Genomic DNA, 11,534 nt, shown 5'->3' on the forward strand with positions numbered 1-11,534 from the left:
ACATATTATCAAGCTGTAGTAACTTTATTAGTTTATTTTCTTTTTATTTTTAATATCGAGAAAAAACCTGTCATTTCCGATAAATTATATATCAAACTCTCTATAGAGTGATTATTTTTTTCTACAAATTAGCTTTTTTATAGAAATTTTTTTTTAAGAAAAAATATAGTTCTTATAAAAGAATTTTTATAAAAATGTTAATTTGTAAAAAAATACTCTAGCAAAGTTACTTCATAGAAACTTTTATTAAGAAAAAGTAAAATATATTTTTCGTATTATTGTAGTAAGAGCACAATTAATTGGTTTTCTTTTTTAGAATTATATTTTTATTTTTTTTTTACAATTTAACTTTTTTATAGAAATTTGGTAAAGAAAAAAATATAGTTCTTATAAAATATTTCTATATAAAAAAGTTAATTTGTAGAAAAAAAATAATCCAGCAAAGTTATTCCATATAAGCTTTTATTTTTATGGAATAAGAAAATGTATTTTATTTTTTTATTCTATAGAAATAAAAATATTTTTCGTACTATTGTAGTACTACCTAGAGCTCAAATTTAATTAGATGATTTTTTTTATTTAGAATTAAATTTATTTTTTTTTTCAGAATGTAGTAACATTCGAAAGAGTATAAATTTAGAGTTTAACTAGGCTCTGTAATATATAAATATAAATTTAACATATATAAGATAGGCAATAAGAGCCAAATCGCGGATGACCCGATTCTGCGACTTTCGGATCTATATTTTTCTCTCGCACTTTATTTCTTTAGGGGGAATAGGGGATACATGGAATTAAAAATCTCTTGTAGAGATTATTCCAATTTTATATCTTGGCCGTGTCCAAGTAAAAATTTGGTGCCTTGTGCACAGGTATTTAATTCTAACGAAAAAATTTAGTTTCGTTTAGAATAACGCACTGTCATCCGCGATTTGGCTCTTATTGCCTATCTTATATATGTTAAATTTATATTTATATATTACAGAGCCTAGTTAAACTCTTAATTTATACACGCTGGCTTAAAGGCGTTTATTTACCAACATTAATATATATAACAGAGAAAAGTATAGAATCGAAAGGATCTGAATAGCTCAGTTGGAAGAGCAGTCGCCCGGCAAGCGAAAGGTCTCGGGTTCGTTTCCCGATTCTGCGACTTTCGGATCTATATTTTTCTCTCGCACTTTATTTCTTTAGGGGGAATAGGGGATACATGGAATTAAAAATCTCTTGTAGAGATTATTCCAATTTTATATCTTGGCCGTGTCCAAGTAAAAATTTGGTGCCTTGTGCACAGGTATTTAATTCTAACGAAAAAATTTAGTTTCGTTTAGAATAACGCACTGTCATCCGCGATTTGGCTCTTATTGCCTATCTTATATATGTTAAATTTATAAGTATAAATTTAATTAACTGGAAATTCTTCTTCGGAATTCAATACATTTCTTATTACCGTTAGAACCACTTATCAGCTACAATCGTGCAAAATTGCTATTGACGCACAACCGTAATAATGCTCGGCGTTAATTCGCCGAGCAAATAATAACTATGTACAATGAGTGTTCAAGGGTATTTATTTGACACGAACAAACGCATCGATCGTCCTCGTCAATGACGTAACTGGCTAATCGCGATGGAAACCTTTCACATCCCGCCTTTGCGTGTCTCGCACAACAAGCTCACAAATTAATGGAATTACAAATAAGCGACAAAAAAAAAAGAAATATTCTATGAGAAAATACATGATAAATATATTTTTAATAATACGAGCATTCCAATCTATCATAATCGACAATTATCATATTTATCTCGGCGTTTAAGTCCAAGATGACGTAAATAAAGAGATAAATTATATAATTTTTTTTTTACACCTATTATTCAAAAAAACACAAGAGATATTTTATACATTTATGCATACGTGCACAATGCATATTTAAGTTACTGTACGCAATAGCTATTATGATCCATATTGATGAATTATAATTGTTAGGATGAGATATTAATAAATATAAATTCCTAAGAGAGAATATATTTTACTCTCTCTTCTAAAATGTTTTATAATCTATAGAAAGGTAAAGGTCATATATTTATAATTAGCTTTGAAAATTCTTAAAGAACTGCACAGCTATATAGTATCGAGAAATGAGTTGTGCAAAATGCACAATTAATTTAATGTAATTAAATAATTATTATTTTATTACCTTTATTATTTATATTTTAATGTATCATTAAAAAAATATACGTCTTTTATACTTATTATCTATTTTCAGAATTTTGGCACTTAACATTTTTCCCAATTTGGTAAAATATTAATTAATTTTGTTACTTATTTAGAGCCATAAATAAATAGTTAATAATCTCTATTAGAAAAAAATAATTAGTTTTAGTTACTTTTTTAACAAAATAGCATTGTATATAATTATTTTCAACTGTGTAAGAATTATTTTACAATATCTTGTTTAATTTAATTATTTAAACAATTTAATTGTGCAACGTTAAATTCATATTTATAATCAACGTCCTCGAAAACTCTTATATAAAAATCTTTTATCCATTAAAATAAATTGTATCAATTTTTTGGTATTTTCTTTTTCATCGTCACCACTTAAGTGATTAATTCAACTAATTTTTTCTTAATTTAGTGCCAATTATCTAGAAATTCTCTTACAACTTTATAGCATATTATATAGCTTATTAATATTACTTTGCTACTGCATAATACATTATATTTGTATATATTTCTTCGTTACATTCTAATATCCATTTAAAAGTATTATAACAATAAAAAATGGAAAGTAAAAATAGAAAGTAAATTGATATTTCTGTTAATTAAATACAAATAATTTTCTTTTTATTTGATAGATACTATCAAAACGTATAGTTATTTTGTAGGAACTTAAAAGTTTATTTATATAATTGCACAATATTTATGATTTTATTCTAATTCTAAAAGAAAGTATAATAAATAATATCTGAAAAAATTTTATATATTACAGATTGCTATAATTTTTCTCAATTTAATCTGTTTAATTTTAAAAGTTTTGGCAATTTACTCCAAATGCCAACTCAATTGAGAACAAATGTACACTTTTGCTTATTTAAATCAAACTTATACAAATAAACAATTATTAATTATTTTTATGCAGTTTTACCATTTTCGACTAATTGAAATTGCTTGTATTATTGTTTTGTTGATTTGTTTTCTCCATAATTATGTATTATATTAATTTACATATATATATAAATCTAATGCTACGAGACACTCAATAGAATCTTTAATATTATTAATATGCTTTTACACAGAAAATTACTAAATAAGTTTGTGAGAGATGATTTATGTTACAAACTTATTCCAAATATTACTTTTAGAGACACTACGCTTACACACTTCCTACACTACAATTAATTCAATTTAGTAGCGTCGACTATTAAAGATGCTAGAAAAAAATGACAGAAAACGCTATTCTGTAAATAATATTTATCAAGATGATTCGAAATAAGAATTTTATCTTATTTTACAAATGTATGTTTCTTTTAGAATATAAAATAAGACTTTCTTCTTATCTCAATAATCATTTTTTTTTAATTCGCAAAGGAACTTTCAAAATCTACAGTAAAATGTAGAAAATGCAGAATATTAGTTCTAAATTACAAAAATTATTAGTATTATCGTTTCATATCATGTACGATAAATTCAAGTGTATAAGTGATATACAATTTCAAACATTTTTCTGCATAAACTTGTTTACAGAACACCAAAGTGTTAACCAATCATTAACTGCAGAACATTCATAATGTTGCCAATGTCAGACAAAGCGTTTTCCAAAAAACTCACATATACTTCAGATCGCACATGCTTTATATATGTTTCAGATATACTAAATAAAAGTTTTTTACTTACCCGACACCACAAAATATTCATTTCAAATATTACTTTTATTTAACATAGAGATACTATGCTTACACACTTCCTACGCTATATTTAATTTAATTCAGTAGCATCGACTATTAAAGATGCTAATAAAAATGACAGGAAATGCTTCTGCGAATAATATTTATCAAGTTGTTTCCAAATAAGAATTTTTTCTTATTTTAAAAATATTTTTTTAGGGTATAAAATAAAACTTTTTCCTCTTGTTCTAATTTTTTAATTTACAAAGAAACTTTAAAAATCTACAGTAAAATGTAGCAAATGCAGAATATTAGTTCCAAATTGCAAAAAAAAAAACTGTATTATCGTTTTAGAGATCGTTTCATATCGTGTACGATAAGTTCAAGTGCAATATAAAATTAAACATTTTTCTGCATAAACTTGTTTACACAGAACACCAAACTGTTAACCAATCGTTAATTGCAGGACAGTCATAGTGTCGCCAATGTCAGGCGAAGCGTTTTGAAAAAAAAACTCACATATATTTGAGGTCGCATATACTTTATATATGTTTTAGATCTGCTAAATGGATTTTTGACTCACCCGACACCACGAGAGCTTCATTCGGGCCGCAAGTATGAACGTTTCCCATCGCCAAAATTAACCTCTCTTCGCTCTCTCTCTCTCTCTCTCTCTCTAGCTAAAGTAATGCACGAACGGTGACGGCGACGACGACGACAAACAACAAACCGATGCGGAAAAAACGATAACACTGAACGTACACGAGGCGGAACGCGGTCTGACGTAATTTAATACGAAATTATTTTAAAACGCTCGGCTACGATCATTAATAACATATAATAAACCGTCTCAAACGTCAGTCGCGAGATTAGGATCGGCCACTGTTGAAAATTGTTTACGGCTGACGGAAGTCCCCGGAAAGTTTAGAGAGAAATCACTAGATTCCCTAGATTCTAAACGCGCCGAAATTCATAGAGCTTAAATTATATCTAGATGTGCGCTCTGAATTATTTTGACTTTACCAGAGAAGCTTGATTACCTAGAAAATCATTTTTATTATTTTTAATATTATTAATATTAATATTATTAATATTAATATTAATATTATTAATACTAATAATATTAAAAATAATATTAAATAATTATATATTAATATTATTAATAATATTAATATTATTAATTAATATTATTAATAATAATGTAATATTAATATTAATGATATATTATATGTGTATGTATATTTTTTGTATATTATTTATTTATTGATATAAAATAAAATTTTATCCCGTAAATTTCTCGTCTATTTTAAATTTTAATTATTTGACAGTTAATGACGTCATCGACGTCAAAATAACGTACGTTTGCTAAATAGAGCTCGATCGTCAAATTTTCTGTGTATTTTTTTAATAAAAATTTTCTTATTCTTTATTCTTAAAAGCTCGCTTTAAATATGTCAGAGTGCTTTTTCATGAAAAACAGCGCGTTGGGAATGTCAGTCATGTGACGTCACATGACGTTTGACGTTTGTGTCAAAGACATCCTTCTAGGTATGCATAGTAGTTTATGGCAGTATATGACAGCAACCGTGAAGAATTGTAGTATGTTGAATGATGTACCGAAAAAATTATCAAGAACTTCTGAAAGTACGGAGGTATGCGTCCCAAGATATATATCTATCAAATTAATTAAGTACGAAAATTTATATGCATTCCAAAAACTCTTTAAAAAATTAAAACATTGACTACGCATGCGACTGCATATTTTTAAATAAATATATTTTCCCATATAGCTTTATATTTATTATATTTATGAGCTTTCATATAGATTTTTCCGTTCAGTAAAATATTTTTACATTAATATAAAGATAGATAAGTTTACACTTTGTAATTTGTAATTTTAAGGTTAGATCGTTTTTATTCAAAAAATTAAATAACTTCAATAAAATAAGTTGACATATTAATATTGTTGTTATTATCAGGTCATTTAAAAATTCGTTTATTTGATATTTTTAAGTGTACAATATATATATATGTTTATTTATATGTATACTTATTTTTTGATAATATTACAAGTATATGTATGTATGTGAGTGGGTGGTTACGTTTGTGCGCATGCGTGTTGTAATTGTAAAAAATTCGTAAATAAGAAAATTATTTTTATAGAAAAATATTTTTTATTATATATTTTTTGTATTATATATATTTTACAAAAATTTATTTTATATATAATAAAAATTTTTTTGTATATAATAAACAAATTTATTCTATATATGTATATAAAAATATAAGTATAAAAACTTCTGTAGAATACAAATATTATTTTTATATATGTATTATTTTCATGTCAGTCAAAATATATTGTTTTATATTTATAGAATTTTTCTTTATATTAAAACAATGGATCAATTAGCTGATAAAATATACAATTTTATAATGATATATTTTCATGGTTTTACTTATTTTTAAGGATTATTTTGATCAAACTTTGATTAACTTATCAGTTATTTCATATATTAAAAAAATATTGTATTGTTTGATAAAATAATCGTTGATTATATTAATCATAGTTTTATTAAAATGTTGAATTACTCATTTAAATGTTCAATAATGCATTTTTAGGTGGACGTACGTGAGGATGAGGAACAAACTACTAAATTTCAAGAGATTATTGACTTACTCGTTGCAGCAGGTTACTTTAGAGCACGGATAAAAGGTTTATCCAATTTTGATAAGGTATGTGAATTATTTTTAGTTTTTGTTTACAATTTATACATAATTAAAAATAATATGTTTGAACAGGTTATCGGTGGAATGACCTGGTGTATAAAATCCTGTAATTTTGATGTAGATGTGGATCTACTTTTCCAAGAGAATCTCACCATTGGTCAAAAAATGTATGTTCTATATATAGTTAAAAATTTCAATTTAATTTAATTTTGATTAATTTTTGTTAATTTATAAGAATTATTAATATCATATTTTAATTACATTAATAATAAATTAATAATATATAATATATTATTTAAATCTTTTATGTAAAAATTCTTTCTAAAGACAACTTTTTTATATATGTTGCAGTTCCTTGACGGAGAAAATAGTAGTTATGCTCCCCAAAATGAACTGTCCTTACCGAATAGAACCACATCAAATACAAGGTTTAGACTGCATTCATATATTCCCTGTTATTCAGTGGTTGGTGAAACGTTCCATGGAAATGCGCCAAGAAATGGCAGGTTTTGTGAGAGGCTTTGCATTGAATCAATTCAATAAGAAGCATTCATTTAGCGAAAACTTTGAGAATGGAGTGACGACTAACAAAGTTGTCGTTAGAAATCTACATTTGGTCAAGGTGTGATTTATTTCTAAAGAAACATACAGATACGAAACTAATATATTTGTATTTGCATTTTTACATTTTTGTAATAAATATACTTTAGGTATATATAATAATTATATGTAATTTTATATTTATGATAGAAAGCCTATGAACCACGACGTTTGTTCAAACAAAAAGAGGGTTTCATCAAAGACGAATCAAGCAGATTTATTGGAACAGTATTGGAATACGAAGCACCTTTTGATGCTATTAAAACTACATCTATAACAACGATATTAAAATCTAAAAGCAACAATTCAAAACACGAATTAAATAATGAAAAAAATGAAAAGGTAATGAAACATTTTTATTACTTTTAAATTTATTAATATTACTGTTATTTATATAGTAATTAATGTTTCTATTTTCTTTATAGAACACTACCGAACAAATTACTGCTGCTTTAGCTGTTATAGAAGATAATTCGGTATGTAAAATTATAAAATATATATTAGAAGTTTTAAGTTTGTATTAAATAATAATTTTTGTGTGGGATAAATTATTATAGTAAAGGAATTTTTAGATCAAAAATTTTAATAACTATATGTATGCATATATTTTTCATCCATAGGATAGTTTCGAAAATAATTAATGATTTTTTAGTTGAAATTACATGAAATATTGTTATTGAAAATTGTCATTAAAATATTCTTTTTTAAAAATTAATATATATATAAAATGTAAAATTAAATATAATATAAATAAAATATACAAATATATATATATATATATATATATTTATATATATAAATTATTTTTATTTTATATCAATTATCAATTTAATCTTTCATCCCCAGATGCGTTTAAGTGTGAACACAGTTGGGAATATTGTTGATATACAAGCACAAGAAATTGCCAAAGTAACAGAAAAATATGCGGCCATGTCTATTTCTAAAGCAGAGGTAAATCCTTATATAAAACGCGCGTGATATTTTTATGCAATATAATTGAAATGTGAGACAACAAATTTTAGTAATTTTATTTTTTATGGTTTTATTAATATAGAATAGTGGCACTAGTGATTTGTTACATGCTTTACATAAACAAAAAGGAACATTACAATCTAGACTTAGTAAGTTAATAAAGGAAAGAGATGGCTTATCGAATAAATTCACAGAAGTAATAGAAAAAATAAAAGAATACCGTGGAAAAAGAGAAGCTATTGAGAATTCATTTAAAAAAATTCAGGAAATTGGAATTAATGATAATGACAGGTATTTAAAAGTAATAAAATTACTTTAATTATAATCAATTAAATTCTATATTTATAAATTTAGATATTAATGCTATTTTTAATATTATACAAAATAATCTATTTCTTTTTTAGTATTTTTAAACGATTAGAGGAACTTCTCTTTGTACATGATGGATTGAAAGAACAAGAACACCATTTTCGAGAACAATGCAAGTCGGACCTAAATTTTTTTCGAGGTATGTTACAAGAAGTTGAAGATGATGCTCCAGCGGAGGAAGAAGATTGTGTTAAAGAATATAAAGAACAAAAGGAGGCTGTAGTACGAATGCGATTACAACTGGCTAAGAAAAATAGAATTATTGCATCTTTGATGAGACAAATGGATGATGTCCCAGGACGTTCTGAACTGACGCAATATCAACGACGCTTTATGGAACTTTATAATCAAGGTAGGAATATTTATCAAGTAGATTTAGTATATTTTAATTATTTATTATGATTAGTATAATTTAATATAGTTTAATTATTATAATTATTATTATTACTGTTATACTATATAATAGTAAATATAATATTATATAATAGTATATAATACATAATTATTATTATTATTATTATAATACTATATAATACTATATAATATATAATTAGTATTATTTAGTATAATTTTAATTAATAAAATCAGAAAGAAATATTTTTATCGGCTCTCAATATTAAGAATATAAATATGATGTTTTTTAAATCAACAGAGCCAAAGCACGAAAAATTAATTATTCGGAACTGTATCTCTTGGTTTGAGATCACTAAGTTCCATATATAAATTAATCTATATATTTTTATATTTTAGTATTTTTAAACGATTAGAGGAACTTCTCTTTGTACATGATGGATTGAAAGAACAAGAATTTATATATGGAACTTAGTGATCTCAAACCAAGAGATACAGTTCCGAATAATTAATTTTTTGTGCTTTGGTTCTGTTGGCCGATTAAAAAACATATTTATATTTTTAATTAATAAGATTAATATGCTGCAGTATAAAATGAAATCGATAAAATTAATATAAGAGTTTTAACAAGGCTCTGTAATATAAATATAAATTTAACGTATAAGACGGGCAACAAGAGCCAAATCGCGGATGACAATGCGTTATCCTAACGAAACTAAATAATTTTCCGTTAGAATTAAATACCGGTGCACAAGGCACCAAATTTTACTTGGACACGGCCAAGATTTTTAAAATATGAAATAATCTCATATTTGAGATTTAATTTCAATACCCCCTTTAACACCCCTACGGTATTTAATTCTAACGGAAAATTATTTAGTTTCGTTAGGATAACGCATTGTCATCCGCGATTTGGCTCTTGTTGCCCGTCTTATACGTTAAATCGATAAAATTAATTTCAAGAAATACTGATTGAAAAATTATTGTTGCAGTTTCAGCCAAGCATAAGGAAACTAAACAATATTATACATTATATAATACTCTGGATGATACGAAATTGTATATAAGTAAAGAATTATCGTTGTTAAATTCGATTCAGGATAATTATAATGAGTATGTATCACAAATATAATGACATTATAATGACATTAAATATTCATAATATTAATATAATATATTTTACAAAAAATAGAGCCATGGCATCATCGAGTGGCAAGGAACAATTCCTGAAACAATTTGAGACAATTGTTGCTGGAGTAAAACGTAACAAAGGAATGGTAATATTCAAAGCACATAATTATTTAAAAACAAAGTTAATAATTTAGAGACATAATATTTGCAATAATAAAAACTGTCTTAAAATTAAATTTAAGGAAAATAAAATGGATGAAAATGAGTATTTATCTTAAATTAGATTTATATATTATATGTGTATAGATTTTTATGATAAAAAAACGTGATTTCTTTATATTAAAGTGGAAGCTTTAATATAATGAATATTATAGGAAGTAAAATATATAATATTATATTCTCTATATTTGTGAGCTTAAAGATAAAGATTATTTTTTCAGAATTAATTAATTTTGTAAATATAAAATATGTGATATAAAACTATGAAGTCACCAGATGATAATTAAAAAATGGTAATAATTCAATCAACCAACTCTGGCAAATAAGTAATTTTATTAAATTTTCACAACGTTTCGGCCCTTATCAAGTGCTATGTTCTTAAATTAAAGTAAATCACAACTTTTTTAAAAAACAAAAATTCGATCTTAGAATATGACATCATATGACATGATAGTATGAAACGACATAGTTATTTCGTTTTATACTATCATGTTATATGATGTCATATTCTAAGATCGAATTTTTGTTTTTTAAAAAAGTTGTGATTTACTTTGATTTAAGAACATAGCACTTGATAAGGGCCGAAACGTTGTGAAAATTTAATAAAATTACTTATTTGCCAGAGTTGGTCGATTGAATTATTACCATTTTGTAAATATAAATTGATTGAATATTTATCTGTTTACACTCACATAAATACTATATGTCTCTAAATTATGTGCATTTTAATTTTTTTTTTAAATTCTAGTCAATGATAAGCTAGTGTTGCAGAATAAAAGAAAGTTATTTTTAGGTGGAGAAACGATGCACTGATGAAAAAAATCGACGGGATGCCCTTAGTCGACAACTCGTTGTCCTTGTGGAGCAACAACGTAAATATGTTGTAGCAGTCAGACAGCTCACTATTGAATGTCGCAAGAATGAAGCTTTGTTGGCTCAACTTCGTGGTTCATGAGTTTTTTTTCAAGTAATCAAGGAACTCAAGGAAATCAGGTTGACAACTATTTGCAAATTCGTAGTATAAAATTATATATATAATTTAATTAAATATAAAAGGCTAATTATTTTATATATAAATATGAATATACATATATGTATAAAAAATATATATAATATATAATGAATACATGATGATGAACATAAGTATTTAATAATGCCAAAACATTTTTGCTACATATGAATACATATAGTGTGTATATACATATATATCTATAGCTGTATCTTAATTTTCAAATAAACTTTAAACATATGATAATGATTTATACATTAAATTTGTA

General features: G+C 25.0%; 2 protein-coding genes across 3 annotated transcripts in view; one reads left to right on the top strand and one right to left on the bottom strand.

Moving 5' to 3' along the window:
- Nucleotides 1-4,798, bottom strand: part of Flo2 (flotillin-2) — a 77,290-nt gene extending 72,492 nt beyond the window's left edge. For both annotated transcript variants that reach the window (XM_085489983.1, XM_029318721.2), the window contains exon 1: nt 4,472-4,798. In XM_085489983.1, coding sequence (XP_085346109.1) covers nt 4,472-4,520 — 49 coding nt within the window. In that variant the 5' untranslated portion in view covers nt 4,521-4,798. The remainder of the gene's footprint in view (nt 1-4,471) is intronic.
- A 636-nt stretch (nt 4,799-5,434) lies between these two features.
- Nucleotides 5,435-11,512, top strand: fidipidine (coiled-coil domain-containing protein 93). The gene is made up of 12 exons (XM_029318740.2): nt 5,435-5,540; nt 6,508-6,621; nt 6,688-6,782; nt 6,967-7,237; nt 7,366-7,557; nt 7,641-7,691; nt 8,062-8,166; nt 8,270-8,478; nt 8,592-8,908; nt 9,900-10,020; nt 10,100-10,184; nt 11,051-11,512. Exons 1-12 carry the CDS (start codon nt 5,439-5,441, stop codon nt 11,210-11,212), a joined length of 1,824 nt encoding a protein of 607 aa, XP_029174573.2. The 5' UTR covers nt 5,435-5,438; the 3' UTR covers nt 11,213-11,512.
- The last annotated feature ends 22 nt before the right edge of the window (nt 11,513-11,534 follow it).

Source organism: Nylanderia fulva, unplaced genomic scaffold (assembly GCF_048542155.1).
Source record: "Nylanderia fulva isolate GAGA-0341 unplaced genomic scaffold, ASM4854215v1 Scaffold93, whole genome shotgun sequence".
Classification (NCBI taxonomy): Eukaryota; Metazoa; Arthropoda; class Insecta; order Hymenoptera; family Formicidae; genus Nylanderia; species Nylanderia fulva.

What these genes read in the sequence shown, in the direction of transcription:
- fidipidine (XM_029318740.2), top strand. Translation starts at nt 5,439, where the DNA reads ATGCATAGTAGTTTATGGCAGTATATGACAGCAACCGTGAAGAATTGT. An exon ending in GAAATCTACATTTGGTCAAG is followed by an intron (nt 7,238 to 7,365) that starts GTGTGATTTATT and finishes TATTTATGATAG; the next exon opens with AAAGCCTATGAACCACGACG. An exon ending in TGTCTATTTCTAAAGCAGAG is followed by an intron (nt 8,167 to 8,269) that starts GTAAATCCTTAT and finishes TTATTAATATAG; the next exon opens with AATAGTGGCACTAGTGATTT.